General features: G+C 44.5%; 1 protein-coding gene across 3 annotated transcripts in view; it reads left to right on the plus strand.

The window, feature by feature from the left end:
- The window catches only part of CNR1 (cannabinoid receptor 1 (brain)), an 18677-nt gene extending 2934 nt beyond the window's left edge, over positions 1-15743 (plus strand). For 2 of the 3 annotated variants that reach the window (XM_014964660.1, XM_014964659.1), the window contains exon 2: positions 10133-15743. In XM_014964660.1, coding sequence (XP_014820146.1) covers positions 10194-11615 — 1422 coding nt within the window. In that variant the 5' untranslated portion in view covers positions 10133-10193 and the 3' untranslated portion in view covers positions 11616-15743. Of the gene's footprint in view, positions 1-2248; positions 2270-10132 lie in introns of those variants that run through there. The other variant, XM_014964661.1, reaches the window with a different exon arrangement.
- The last annotated feature ends 250 nt before the right edge of the window (positions 15744-15993 follow it).

The following is a 15993-nucleotide window of genomic DNA, read 5'->3' on the forward strand; positions in this document are numbered from 1 at the left end:
CAGACTCCCTAACCTGGCCACTCAGCTTTACTGCCTGCTGCCCCACCCATCTGATCTTAGCTGCTCATGGTGTTCCTGATTATAATTGGGGTTTATCCTGAGCTCTGGCTTGGTAGTTTGGGATACAGTTTTCTTAGCCCTGAGTTTGGATTCTTCTTTTTTTTTTTTTTTTTTTTTTTCCCTTCTTTTTCCCGAAGGTGCCATTGTTGCCCATGAAAAATGGTTGGGTTTGCAACATAAGGTTGGAGCACATTTTATTCTGCCGTTTGCGCCTCGTGCAGGGGCATTATGGTGATGCACACACCGAGCCTGGTTCTGCCTCCCTCTCTTCAGTGGGAACATCCTTTTTTGATCAAGGGATGGATTTGGATCATCATCCAAATTAGAGATAAAATAGATATTTCACCACTCTGTGTGTTAGTATAATGTCACTCCTTACACTTTGGCTGGCCTGTTGGTGAAACTGGATGTTTCATACATGTCAGATGTCTTGTTTGTGCAGATGGTGGCTAGATGACATCAAATAGTACCTCATCCTGTGTTAACCTGTTTTATGGCAGTTGTGTGTTCTTAAGAAAGGCGTGTTTACTCGCTAAAAACTACTAAGCAGGAGCAGTTCCATAGGGAATATTCTTAGTTCCCTTTCAGCCCTCGCTGGAGTCATTTTCATATTTCTGCATTTTAGGAAACCTTTCGAAGTTTGTGCTTAGGGGTTTGGGAGCCTCCCAGTTCCCCATTGTGGTGAATATGTGAAACGTGCTCTCAGAAATCATTGGTTTTAGTCACTTCTGCCTTTGTTTTAAACAATGCAGTACTGTAGTCCAGCCTGTGCATGTACCTGGAGAATGAGGTGGCGCAGGTTTGGAATGTGTACATGGGTATGTATATATACATGCAAAATAATTTTTACAGGATCTCAGTGACAGATGTACTCGGTTTAGATTCTTGCTTTTCCCAAGGAAGGCTGTGTAGAAGGGAATTCAAAAAGATGTACAACAGTCATCGTGCCTGTATTTTTTGTACCTACACTTCCAGCTTGTCTGCACGGGCGCTGGGAATTTGAGTTTACGCATGACACACACTACTGTGAGATTTGTGAGACTTTGCATAGTTGTTCCTCTGGGCATGTGTGTGTGTTTGTGTATGTCTATCTGTAAGTTTATAAATATAAATATATATATATATATATATAGACACATATACACAGAAATAAGAAACCATAACTCATCCCCCAGGATCTTTTAACTATTTCTCCAAATCTGGTGTCATACTGGTTGGAGTCTCTCTGCAATTTGTTATTCTGGCTACTTGATTCTACTGTCATTCTTTCTCGCTTCTCCTCTTCTCTCCCTCTCTCCTCTTTTTAAAAAAGAAAAGCATCTGCATATTTCGAAGACATGCACCATTGCCAAGCAATCTGGTGTAGTGGCTTAATATGCTGGCAAATAATTTCACAAGTTGTTTGTGTATGTGAAGGCAGTATATTTGAATATCATTATATTCTGAATGTAGCTATGAAGAGAGTTATCTGAGCTTATTTAAATTTTATGAAAGGCAAGACAGCTCCAGAAATGAAAGAATGTTTTACATTTTTTAATTGGAGTGCCTATTTTCGTCCATCGCTAATGCTGGTGGTGTGGGACATCGCGGTTACCCAAAGCCTTTCTCTCCTGCCTTCTGAGCACTGCCAATACTTGGTGGCCTAATCACGATTTTCAGGAGGAGTAGACTGAGGAGGACTGAAGCAGAAGGGATGTTGCTTTGCAACGTGTTGCTGACCTTCTGTGCACTAACTTCTTGTCATCGTCTGTAAAATCCCTCTTCCCTTTTCCCCTTTCGGTGTGTTTATCCGCTGCCTGGGTCACTCAGTGGCTCCATTTGAGCACTCTCTCTTCTTTTCCACCTCCGAGGTCTGTATTCTATACTTCATTTTCCTTAAGCAGTTGGATTTTTGCTGATGTCCCTGGCCAGGTTTGCTCAGCTGATCTCTCCTGAGTGTCTGGAGCTCGGCCCCACGTGTCAGTGTGGACAGCCCTGCCTTTTACTGTGACCTTACCAAGGATGGCTTCTCAGAGCCCTTTGCGTCTTCCTTCGCCGTTTGAATACAGATCAGAAATGGACTTTCAAAAGAGCAAGTCACTGCCGGCAGAACAGTGGGTCTGTTCTTTCTCTACGGGGAGATCAGAAAATCCCCACGAGCTGCATCCCTCAGCTCACGGAGGTGTCTCTGAAGTTCGCGTAGCTCAGAAGAGGAGGGACGCTTTGGCTTGTGAGTTTTTCTCCTTCACCTGGTTTGCTTTCCCCCAGCCTGATCACAAAGGCAATTCTTCTCTTTCCCTAAAATCTGCATGCCCTGCCTCTGGGGGGCTCCTTCCACCTGGGTCTTCCTCTCTTACCTGTCCCTGGTTTGCTCCCCTCTCACCTGGGCACATCCTTTTGACTCTACGAGGACAGCAGTTCTCTCTCCTCTGGGTCCCCTTCTCACCAATGACTTAACCCACATCACCTTTGCTCTCAGCATCCCCTTGCTGTCTCACGAAGACTTTGATTAAAACTTGTTCCAGCCACAGTTTATTGCGGGGGGGGGAGGTGGCAGACGTGCGCTCTGCACAGTTTATGAGAGTTCTCCCTGGAGCCTGATGTTTTTGCTACCTTTATGTCTCTAATCTTTACTCTTTTAATAACGTTCACTAATATTTTCTGCCGCAACAAATTCTTGACCTTTTTTGTTCTGCTCTAGCCATTACATGGAAGCTGTTTTCTTGGAGCAGTTATGTCTTCTTTTTTTTAACTAATAAGTTTTTCCCTCAGTTTCATCCTCAAAACATTATATTTTTCTGGGGACCTTTAGCATTTAGCATCCAGTGGAGCCTGGGTCTTTTATGACCTGCTCTGCTCTTTCAAATGACTTCTCTCCTTTCAACTACACGTTGGGTGCTGAGCTGCTATCTCTTCCAGGTGCTTCCAGGAGATGGAGTGTCCAGCCCCCATCTCTTTTGCACCTGCCTGGGCTTCTCTGTCTCCATTTAACATTTATGTCAATTCTGCTCAGCAGTAATAAATTGTCTGCACCTTTTGGCATTAGAGAATGGCTAGAAAAGAGGCAGGAAATGAAGCAATTTTTGTTGGAGTATTGAAATCCAAGATAAACCCTTGAAAAGAAAAAGACAAAGTTGGAGAGTTCGAAATTGACCAACTTAATGAGTTCCCATCCATTTTCTTTAAAATGTAAATACTGTAGCATTGTATCAAACTTTTCGTATTACCTGTTCATTCTGCTTTATTGGGAAACGGGTCCTTAAACTGGAGGTGATTTTAAGCAAATACCAGGTCACTCTTGCTTCACTGTTTCCCTTTCATCTGAGCCTTTCATACCTGAACAAAGCTCTTTGTTCTTTCCCCAAACTATGTCTTTAAAGGGAATTAAGATGTATAAACTGTAAAAGATGTTAAAGTCCCAGGTTCGTACCTCTTCTTTTGTTGTTTTAAGAAAGCCAACCCTGCCTTCCCTCCTTTCTCCCAAAAGCCAGGCAGACCAGGTTGCTCTAGTTTCCCATTAATGTCACCCTGCTGGTCCCTTTGCTGGTTTGTGACTTCAGAACTTTGTCTTTTCTCCGACTTGGTAGGAAATGGGTGTGTAGGAGGTTGTATTTCACAAGCTGAGGGGTTTTGAGTGAACTCAGGGGCTTTGGGGGGTTTTCACAGGCCGATGAGGCAGTTGTCCCTACTCTTCCCCCTGCGGCTGGGTGGGATGTGGGAGGCACATCCTTGGTTTGCTTAATTCAGAGACAGGGCTTCAAGTTAAACCTCTCACTGGCCAGGAGTGCGCCCTGCCTGCTGGAATATCAGTTAGTGCCTTTATTTCTGGTTGTTTAACTCTTGATCCAACAACTCGAGCAGTTTAGAGAGGGGCAGCAGAACGGAGGGGCTGCCAGCACGCTCGTCTGGATGGTGGAAGAGCAAAGTTCAGGTCCTTCACCTCAACCAAACAGAGCAGGACTTCAACCTCACTTTTGAACCTCTGATCTTCCACACATGCGTGTGCCCTGGCTGTTTGAGAGATAAAACACAGCATCTTTTTTCTCTGTGCCTGCAAGTCACCTCTTCTGAAGCGGGTGCATACCTCTCACCAACAAAACTTTGGAGGGAAGAAATCACAGAATCATAGAATGGTTAGAGTTGGAAGGGACCTTAAAGATCATCAAGTTCCAACCCCCTGCCCTGGGCAGGGACACCTCCCACATTGTTGGTCACCCATTAACGCTCCATTTTCCCTATGGTTGTGGTTTTGTTGTTCAGATTGTCAGCTGCTGGAGTCTGGGTGGTGTCACGCAGGGGCAGTTTGCCCCCAAATTAGAACAGTCCAGCCCCTGTCCTACTGGTGTGCAAACGATATGTTCATTAACATAAATAGCCATGTAGCTGTGGTTCCTTGCTAATTAAGGTTCAACTTGCCAAAGATGCCATCATGGTAGGTAAGAGCAGGATTTGGTTCAGTGTGCATGTCCTAGTTTACCCCATGGCTGTAACTAGAAGATAGCATCCCTCATTTGCTCCTCTCCCAGCTTCAGTGCTCCCTCCCAATCCCTCAGGCAGAGAAAATTCCCTCTGAAGTGAATGCAAGTTTTCCTGAATTAGGATTGACAGTGTATTTGCCATTTATAGCCCAGGAGCAAGGCGGTGTTGGGAGATGGAGTAGTAAGACAGTAAAACAGGGTAGGGGTAACGTTGCTTTCACATTCTCATCAAGATTTTTTTTTTTTTTTTCTGGCTGGGTGTTACCGAGTCTTAGAGTGCCATTTCTCAGTCTGCACATTTTTTTCTCCAAGGCTTAAAAACCTTGTTCTGTACTTGAAGCGGTATTGTTCATCGCCATATGGGATAAGGTAATTATTAGCCATATAAATTCTCATTTTATAGGACAGTTCTAATTCCTGGAGGCCAGCAGTTACTATGGTAGATTTCATTTCTCTCACACTTCTTCAGCTGGCTACACACGCGTATAAATCACTGCTGTTTCTCCTGCGGCAGTACTTTGTGGGCCCAGTTTGGTAGGAGTCCAGTGTACTGGGTGCTGTGCACATTTATTGGAAGATAAAGCCCTCTGAAGGACTTAAAAGCCTTACAACGTGTTAGCAAGGAAAATGTGTTTACATCTTTTTGTGCATTCAAAAACTATGCTTCAATTACACCTACTTGTCCTTTAGCCTGTTCTTAATTAGCTGTGGGTATCATAGAAGAGATGCATAGACATGGAGATCAAAATATTTTCTAAAATAGAAGCTAGGAAGGTTTGATTATGGATTTCCCTTTCTTGTTTTTCATTCCTTTTCTTGCCACGTCAACATTTTTGCAGTTATCAGTAGCATCATTGTATTGCTTGTAATTACTTTCTGAGGAAGAACGCAAATATTCACTGTTTCTATTCAGGCTATTAAAATTGCTCTATCAATCATCCTGCTTTGAAAATTATAATAAATTTAGCCCTTTTTTTAGGTAACTGTAAAAACTTTCCAGCCTTCCCTCTCCCCCAGAACAGCAGGAGGAGAAAGGTAGGAGCATTTTAATGAAATCACGTTTCCTCTTCCCCCAGTGAACTGGTCCTGTGGACCAGCTTGGGGAGGTATAATTCTCCCTGTTGTCTGACGTGAGTTACCAGCCTTTTATCCATCTATTTTATATTTTACCTAAGGGGTCTTTATGTTCTGATAGCATCCAAGCTTCCTTTAAGGCTGTATTTAACCGCTCAGTGGAGGGCAGCAGTAAGACTTGGCCCCTCAACTCTCACTTTGAGGGCAAAGCCTTTCGGAGTTGCGTCTTCAACCTTCAGCTGATGTTTAACGCCTCAAATGGTTGCACCCCCGTGAAGAGGCTGGGGAAAAAATAGGGCTAGAGGAAGTTAAATCCAGGTCTTTGCTGAGAGCTGAGCCCCGAGTTTGTAAAAGCCACTCCATCTAGTGGCAGTCCCTTTGCACAGCTGGTCTGGCAGTGCCCATCAACAGCCGCCAGCTGATGGGGAAAAAAGGCTAAAATGGGGTTCAGCTACAGGTTTTCTGGTTTTGGGCTTCAAGATAAAAGATGCTTCAATTTTTTATCTATTTTTTTAATCCTTATCCATAATCGTAATTCATTACTTGTGGCAAATTGCTGCATACGGTCATAGAAATACACCAAAAATTTTGAGTGCTGGCATCAGCACAGGCTCTTCCTCATCTTTAATCAGTGTTTTGGTTCTTTTTAAAGCCGTTTTAAAATAAGTGAGGTAGTAGAGCTCATTTTAGGAAGGGACGAAGCTGGGAGCTTTGGAGACTTAAAGGCTTTGTTGGAAGAGTGGCTTTCAGCAGGGCAGGGAAGAACAAGGAGGTTCTCCCTCACTGCCACCCTGCCCGTGAGGGGACCTTACTGTGGCACAGAGCCATCATCCCAGTCCTGTCCAGAGAGGAGGGATCTGTGCAGGGATCCTTGTCTACTGGACAGGCTCTGAGAAGGATCCCAAAGTATTTCACATAGAGATGGTGATGGATCTCAGGCAATATGGGTTTGGGTTGCGTTGAAGCCAGCTGCAAAGAGCAGCGTGGCCACGAGGAGTGGGGTGTCCTGTTCTCGTGGGCCGTGCCTCCTCGCAGCTCCAGGTTCAGACAGAAGAGCTGAGAGCTAAAATTTGTGTGCCACTGGCACATCCATCTGACCCAAAGGGAAAAACCGGGAAGCAGACCACTGCTTCCACCATCAGCTTTCTGGTTGATGCCAAATCATCTAACACCTCGTACTCTGCCATGGACTCTTCTGATGACCTCAGTGCCAAGGGTCTAGTCTTGTTTTCAGCCACGGAAAACCTCGCTGGTGGCTCCAGCGCATTTCAGTGTTGTAGTGCATACTGGGGCACGCTAGTACCTAAATTAAAATAAACGAAATTCCAGTAAAGTGCAATTCCAGATCAGGCAAATGGCTGCTTTACTGCAACTTTAATAAAAATCAACTGCTACTTGAATAGGTGCATGCACACATACTGCTAGAAATTTCCAATTATGATATTCCCAGCAGCAAACAAAAACAAAATTAATGTCAGCTGCATCCCCCAAAGCCTAAACTACACCACTAATGAACTCCCAAGTACTCTCAAAGAAAACTCTCTTCGCAGAGACAATAAGGTGGAAATTACTGTAATAATCTCAATGTAAAAATACAGAGGGGGAAAAAAAAAAAACCAAACCAAAAAATCATTGAAATTCAGAGTAAGACTTGCCTCTCCTGATCCCATTAACCAATGTTGTTAGCATAGCATATGCACGCACAGTGATATTGTCACATAACTCACTGCCACCTTCAAAAGAGCACGCAGGAATCCGTGTTCTTTCATTTGTATTTCAAACAAAGGTAGAGGTTGCACGGTGGCTTGCACCTTATTCTGAGGGAGTCTACACTTAACACGACTCCAGCAGTGACTGGAGCTACCTCATAACAATTTGTTTGTCTGTCTGGCAGAAGTGCTCGGTTGCATACAATTTTTGAAGCTTTACTCAAACATTAATCTTCTCAACATGAGGCTGTGGCTTTAATCATTAAAATGGTTGTCTTTCTTCTGTCAGCATAAGCTGGAATAAGAGAGAGTACCAAAGCCATCTTTACATGTTTATAGAACTACTTATTTAATCTTTTGGGGGAGGGGGGGTAGTTTTTCAAATAAATAACACATTCTTCACTTCTGGTTTTAAACCGGTGTTTTAATGCCAAGTTTTAAGTTGCCAGGCTTCGCCCAAACCAGATTTCTCAGTTGTCAGCAGGGTCATCTTTGCACCACGTAACATCTGCAAATTCTCTGAGGAATAGCTGTAAAGCACCTTCTGAAGGAAAGGTATTAGATTATTGCTGTTCATTTTGATGTGCCGTTTCCTTCCCTCACTGCTCAAACTCTCAAAATTAAATTCATTAATATATTTTAAGATTGTCCATCTAATAATTATGCTGTTATTTGCTGAGTGAGGTTGTCTGCAAAAGCTGACACAGCGAGTATCAGTGCTGTGGCTTAGACCTAAAGGGTTGTTCATGCTCCTTGTTGGCAGTACTGGAGTTGGAGTGTCTTCTGGAGGTCTGTGTTCATCTATCTCCTTTGTCACTCGGTGTCCAGGCCTGCTGGATCAAATGGAAAACTTTGAACTGTGGAAGAAGTCTTGAGTGTTCAGATGCCATGTGTAAGTGCAGTATGAATATCTCATCAGCCAAATGAGCTCTGCTGCTTTTGGAAATCCATATGATTTCTTGTGGTTATAAGTATTGGTATTGTAGAGAGGAATACTTTCCTTCTTTCTTCTAGTTTTTGTGGGAAAACCGAGCTGTGGTACCTACCATACGGGTCTTCTCTTCAGGAGTTGAGGTGAACATAACTCTGGGTTTTGGCAGATAATCTCTCATGGCCTTTCTGGCCGTTTATTGTCAGTTGTGTAGAGCGAACAGCTTAAGTTGGTACAAGCATCTGGGATTTCCTGGCTGTCACAAACAACTTTCTCCATTCTAAAAGTGTGAAAAGGCTTGGTTTTGCTCCTGTTGCTGTTGTAATCATCGAGATGTCCTGTAGCGGATGCGACTGTAGGACACCAAAGCAATTATTCTGGCTCTTATTTACATTCAGACCCCTCTCCACCCATCTGGTAGTGCAAAGGGGCCCTAAAGCAGACGTTCAGTGCATGTTCAAGGCATGTTTATGTCTGTTGCCTCTTGAACTCTTGTGATGCACTGCTGCAAAAAGCCTGGATTCATCTCAGGCTCCAGGGAGGTGGTTGAGGCCTCATCCCTGGAGATATTCAAGGAGAGGCTCGATGAGGCCCTGTGAACCTGGTCTAGTTGGGGGTGTCCCTGCTGACTGCGGGGGGGTCGGACTAGATGACCTTTGGAGGTCCCTTCCGGCCTGGACGATTCTATGATTCTATGATTCTATGTTATGTGGGCAAAGGTGTGTAAAGGAGTGCAGCATGAGAAGAGCTGAAAGACCTGTCTTACAAGTTGATGTGTGTAAGATGCTCAGATGCTGATGATGGTGCTCTCCCAAAGGTACCATGACCAGGAGTTACACCCTCAGGAGCCATTCAAGAGCAAAGGCTGGGCGTGATGGGACTCAGAGACCACTGGCTACCTGGGGACCACTGCTGGGCTCCCCATTTCTGAGGGGACAGAATGTTTTTGAGCTTGTCCCCGATGGGACAGGTTACATTTCCATGCTCTCACAGCATCAGTGGCGCCTGGTGCCTTTTGCTTGGAGTTTTGGTTAGAGCTGCACTTTGACCCGGCTTAATGCCATGTTTTTCTAGGCAAGTCTGAACTGCCCTGGCTGAGGCTTCTCACCTACACAGGATGGATCACTGATGCTCTCACTGAAAGGTTACCTTTCCTAAAACAGTGGAACAGGGCTGGGTGACAACCCACCTCCCACACAGAGTCCAGACATCCCAGTTGCCTGGGTTTGCTTAGCAGAAGAAAGGAACAGAGTAATGAAGCTGCATCCAGATCCCTAATTTGTAGATGGAACACCTTGCTAATAAATTTGCAGTGAGAAATTAAGGATGTTAGCAGACCTCAGATTGCTGTAATAGGGTAATGTGAATTTACAGGCATTCTGGGTGAAACTTAGAGTGCTTGGCTCTTTCCCCATTCCCTCTCTGTTGTCAGGTTTTCAAAACCCTCGGTGCCTTTTGAAAGAAGAGCAATGAAGGTGATGATTCAGTTTAATGTTGCTCCTACAGTGACACTTGGTATTACCTAAACGAAGCAAGCCCAAGGAATATTGGTCTGCAAGGCACTTTGCAATCAGAAGCCAAGTTCAGATCTAGAGAAAAACGTCTTTCTGGTGGAGCGGCTCGGGAGGTTTTGATGAGAAATGAAAATTACTTTCCTATGGAATACTCAATTCCCTGCGCCTGCGGTTTTCGCATCACTTCTTAGTGTAATTCGGTTTTCGTGAAATCCAGGTGATTTCTTTCTAAGTGCTTAACTCGCCCCGATTCCCGCAGGTGGCAAAGGCTAGACCTGCACTGAATACAAGAGAAAGGTCGATTTTGTTTGACACAGTTCAACTAAGTTGTTCGTGGAGTTTGTCTCCCTGTTTATCTTAATGAAGTCTGATCTTTTCCCCTTCTAGGATTTCCTCCGATGCGTTTTTCCCTCCCCCAAGTCTCGCTGAAACCAACAGGACTGGGGTTATGAAGTCAATCCTAGATGGCCTCGCAGATACAACGTTCCGAACAATCACAACAGATCTCCTTTACGTGGGTTCCAACGATATCCAGTACGAAGACATGAAGGGCGACATGGCATCCAAGCTGGGGTACTATCCCCAGAAGTTTCCTCTCTCTTCCTTCAGGGGTGATCCTTTCCAAGAAAAAATGACTGCGGGAGATGATCCCCTGTTGAGCATTATTCCCTCAGATCAGGTCAACATCACAGAGTTTTACAACAAGTCCCTCTCCACGTTTAAGGATAATGAGGAGAACATACAGTGTGGGGAGAACTTTATGGATATGGAGTGCTTTATGATCCTGAACCCCAGCCAGCAGCTGGCCATCGCCGTGCTGTCGCTCACCCTGGGCACCTTCACGGTCCTGGAGAACCTCCTCGTCCTGTGCGTCATCCTCCACTCCCGAAGCCTCCGGTGTAGACCCTCCTACCATTTCATCGGCAGCCTGGCTGTGGCCGACCTCCTGGGCAGCGTGATTTTCGTCTACAGTTTTGTGGATTTCCATGTTTTCCACCGGAAGGACAGCCCCAACGTCTTCTTGTTCAAACTGGGTGGAGTTACAGCCTCCTTCACCGCCTCCGTAGGTAGCCTTTTCCTCACGGCAATAGACCGGTACATATCTATACACAGGCCTCTAGCTTACAAAAGGATTGTTACCCGACCAAAGGCTGTCGTAGCGTTTTGTGTGATGTGGACCATCGCTATTGTAATAGCCGTTCTTCCTCTGCTGGGCTGGAACTGCAAAAAGCTCAACTCGGTTTGTTCGGACATCTTCCCCCTCATCGACGAGACGTACCTGATGTTCTGGATCGGGGTCACCAGCGTCCTCTTGCTGTTCATTGTCTATGCCTACATGTACATACTGTGGAAGGCTCACAGCCACGCTGTGCGCATGATTCAGCGGGGCACCCAGAAAAGCATAATCATTCAGTCTACGGAGGATGGTAAGGTCCAGATCACTAGGCCTGACCAAACCCGTATGGACATCAGGTTAGCCAAAACCTTGGTCCTTATCCTAGTCGTTTTAATCATATGCTGGGGCCCTCTCCTCGCCATCATGGTGTACGACGTCTTTGGGAAAATGAACAAGCTCATCAAGACTGTCTTTGCCTTCTGTAGCATGCTCTGTTTGCTGAATTCGACGGTGAACCCCATCATCTACGCTCTGAGGAGCAAGGACTTGCGACACGCCTTCCGCAGCATGTTCCCCACCTGCGAGGGGACGGCGCAGCCCCTGGACAACAGCATGGAGTCTGACTGCCAGCACAAACACGCCAACAACGCGGGGAACGTGCACAGGGCTGCCGAGAGCTGCATTAAGAGCACAGTAAAGATTGCCAAAGTTACCATGTCTGTCTCCACAGACACGACTGCCGAAGCGTTGTAAGGCAGAGACTTCTCAGCCTTGTGAGAATTTAAAAAAAAAAAAATAAAAAAATAAAATTAAAAAATAAAGAGGAGTTAGTTTGAAAAAAATAATATATATTACAAAAAAAAAAAAAAAATCAACAACAGAGAAAACCAAACCCATGGCTTAACGTGTTTGTACCCTCCTGTAATATTTTTTTGGTCTGTCATTGTAAGCTGAGCAATGATTGTGTTAAAGAGCATTACCATCAGCCAGTTCTTCAGGTTTTACAATTAGGGATTTGAGCTAAATTTTCAAAAGTTTTTTTTCTCAAAAAGTGTTTACTGAAATAATGCTAAGTTTTCCTGAAAGAGCACAGAGAAAATACCGGGTTAGCAGCGGTTCCTCTTTGGGGGTGTGAAGAAAAATTGTGAAACCTAATTGAAAACTAACGCATCCTAAACCAATACCATCCAATAAGATATAAAAAAAAAAAAAGCCTTGTAATCGTGCTGTTCATCTCAATGTGAAATGTATTTCATGTCTCTAAGTAGTAGGAGTTTTTTGATTTTTTCCAAAAGCGGCAGTGCTGAGTTTTAGAGGTTTTGTAAAACGTGTCGTGTCCCGTGAATTGTATGCTGTTTTATTATGTGTTCTTGATATTTGTCTGATTAAACAAAGTGATAAGGTAGACTTTCCGTGGAAATAACGTGAAACGTGATAATGTAAACCCCATTGAAAACACCTCCTGTATTTGAAGAATTCCTATGAGCTATTTTGGAAATTTTACACTTTTCGTGGTCTTCTGTGGACTTAGGGGCGAGGCTTTGCGTTCTTCTCCTAAAATTATTTCCCCCACTGCCTTTTACTTTCACATGCGTATGAGAGTAACAGCAACAGAGGAGTAGAGGAGGAGTGTAAGAGAGGAATGCACTGGTTCAGACTTTTAAATACCACTGCGTTTATACAGAAGGACGTTTTACGGTGGCACAGACTTATCGCCCTGCCCTCGGGCGTTGCGCGAACACGAGCACGGAAAAAAAGAGAAGGTCCTGGATACTGGCTCCTTTAACGGGCAACTGGTTTTAAGCCACGTGCTGGTGCTGGACCACTTGAAGACAGCATGTGTCAGACTCGGTGTGCAATGTTATCACTGTGCAGTCGATGTATTTACTTGAAGTGTGTCGCATTTCCCCGGCTCCCGGGTCTCCCGAGCAGATTTCAGAGCCTGGGATGCCAAACTCCCGTCTTCACTAAAAGAGGAGGAAATATTGTCAGACTTTTTTCTTACCGTGTGAGCGTGTATATAAATAAATATCTCCCCCCTGTGTGTGTGCGTGTGCGTGCGTGTGCGTGTGTGTAAGTATACTAATCAGTGTGAGTCATGGTAGCATAACTTAAGATAGGACACTATGACCAAATGTAAACTGTATTTCTCGTTGCACGCTTTGCACACGAATTCTGTTTCTAAAATTGAGTTCTTCCAACTGGTTACTGACGAAAGTACCGCATTGAGGACATCCCGGTCCACTCCGAGAGGTGTCTCCTTGTGCTAGAGAAAGGAACCTTGTGGTTGTACTTGAGAATAAGGGGAAAGAGGAGGCAGAGCGTGGCATGAGCCCGTGCTCAAAACTGCCGTGGCTCTCGGTGGTGTTCCGGGGAACTGAGAAAGCCAGAAATAAATGGTAGCTTGTCTGAAGGCCGTCAGCATGCAAATCTGATGGCTTGAAATGAGGTGAGTCTCGCTGTGAAACCAGGATGCAGGTGACAAGGTGGGACTCTTACCAGCTTTGAGGAAGAAGCTATTGAAGGCAAATGGCACCTCTCTTCCCTGGTGGGGCTGTTTCTGCAGCCTGGGCCTTCCACCAAGAGCATGTTACCAGATAGTCTGTCAGCCTTGGGTCTTCTGTAATTCCATTCTGAATCAGAAGGTACGGGGGTCCTCTTCTCTGCTGCCTTGCTTTTTTGGACCGTTTCCTCACCCTTCTTCTGGCTGGTTTCTCCCAAAATGGCTGCAAAGGCGGCTTAGCCCGGTAGCTGCCTGATGCTCGCCGCAGTACGGGTGACTCCCTCCGTGGCCCTGAGCGAGAGGACCCAGCTCCATGGTGTCGTGCCACCCATCCTCGGGGTAACGTAGGGAGAGCAAGGGGTCTCCAGCCACCCTGGTGTCCCCATGGCATTTCTGGTAACCAGCACAGTGTTCCTCTGCGGGAGCATCAGTGGCTCCAAGTCCAGGGGTGAGGGACGGCACGTTTTGAAGGTCACATCAGGTGAGGTGCTGAGCAGCAGCTGGAAGACACAGGGGTACTTTCCTCCTCTACCCATCCTCCCCCACAGCTTACCTGGGTGGTAGGACAGGCCACTGTGCCCTCCATGGGGCCACAGCAGGCGGCCAAAACTGAGGGATTGCAGAGGATTCCTGTGGGACGTGCAAGTCCTTCTGAAAGACCTTCCTCGTAGCTAGTCCGTCCTAAAGCAGTCCTCTTGGGGGAAGGAAGGGGAGGAGCCCATTTGAAATGTCAAGGTATTTTAAGAGCCATTTTTGAAACTGTCTTCTTGTGAATTAAATGCAAACTTCGTGGACTTTTTCATTGTGCATTCAAGTTCAAAATTTTACATGATAAATCATGGGACAATGGGGCTGTCTTGGCACTTAACTTGGTGCTTACTGATATAATAAGAAATAGCATCCTGTGAAACGTTACCGTCTATCATCAGTATCTTCATTTGCATAATGAGTTTTTCTAAAGCTCTGGGAACTGTGTCGGTTCACTTAGAACCATTTATTAAAGAGGTGGAAACAATTTCCCTGCCCATCGCGCACTAAGTAGAACTACTCTTTCATTAGAAAAAAACATCTGCTGCCGTTCCGAGATAAGCTGTACTTCAACTTCAGCTCTAGGTATTCCTAATTTGCCTACCTTCACTTAGTGATAGCACAGCCAAACGATACTGTGTTCCACGGCCACCCACACCATCATCATCATCATCATCATCATCAACCAACCACCCAACGATGGTTGCAGTTAACGTATACGTACCAACTCCACGTGTCGCGTACCTACCGAGAAGGCCATCTGTGTCACGTGTGTGCAGAGTTAAGATTCTCAACAGTCTAATTGTATATTTGTATAATACAATCTCCTCGATGCTGTGCAATCACTATCCACATCTTCTTGCACTGGCCTTTCGATGACAACTTTAGTGTGTCTATTGTGAGATAGACAGTGCATCTTACCTGCTGTTATTGGGCTGAATGTATGTAAATAAGTGAAAAATTAAAAAAAAAAAAAAGTCATCTGTACAAGCAGTGGCCTAAAAAGTCTGTAATTGTAGACTAGGACAATTGTTGAAGTTGCTGTGACATCTCAAATACTACCTTTGAATAAACTGTTTACAGGGTCTCTTGGGATGCTGTTTCATAGTGAAAGGAAAATCTTTCCTTGTGATAATATGAGGTAAAGAAATTGGATTACCTGAGGTTTTTATTTCCAAGTGTTTCAAAGTGGAGAACATAACTCTTTATTGTCTGTAAATCTAACATTATTACTTCCTCTTAGAAGAATATTGTATCATTAGATGTTTGTTTGAGCTGGTAACATCCTTGCAACTGCTGCAATATTTTTCATTAGCAACCTGTATAATAGTTTGTACACAAGTACTGTTCCGATTGTCATGAAAAGTAGCTTTGACCATTTACCTACCAGTAGCAGAATAGTATTTCTGTAAGATTTCCAGTGTATTCCTACCATATCATATTTTATTTCTATAATGTAATTAAACTGTTATTTATTCAAGGAGAAAAAGTATTCCTCTACTTTTTTGTTTTCCAAATTTTGAGATAACTGAGGAAGCCACGTGATGATGCTGCCTCATCCCACAATCTGGTACTCTACGTTTTGTTTATAAGTTTGTCTGTCAGATTCTAAAACAACTGCTTAAACAACTTGACAACAGGTTGTCAAGCTTTGTGGGTTTTAATTGTACGTTGATATGTTTGAAGGAGGAGGTAGATTATATATTTTGTATTTGTGTATTCAGTACTATGGAGACAAGAGAGAAATGACATAGTTAAAACCGAATCTCCTGTTTCATTATGTAGGCAATTTCCCCTTTCCTCTGTATTAGCCAAAATGCAATAAATCTCTTTTTCCTTCCTCAGATGCATATGTCTGGACAGAGATGTCACATTAAGACAAACCCGTATACTTCAGAAAAACAAAACACAAAAGAGCAGAAGAAAGGAACACACACCAAAATAGTGCTGTCAACAGCATCGACGACCTAAATTCATTATTAGTGCTTGCAAATGTAATCAAGGGCTTGAGACAAACAAAAAGTTAGTCTAGTTTTAGCCAGTGCCAGTGGGGACAGAGTTATGGGTGGAGCGGGGGGGCGTGATGAAGTGGTCCAACAG

This window comes from Calidris pugnax, unplaced genomic scaffold (genome assembly GCF_001431845.1).
Source record: "Calidris pugnax isolate Ruff unplaced genomic scaffold, ASM143184v1 scaffold219, whole genome shotgun sequence".
Lineage (NCBI taxonomy): Eukaryota > Metazoa > Chordata > Aves > Charadriiformes > Scolopacidae > Calidris > Calidris pugnax.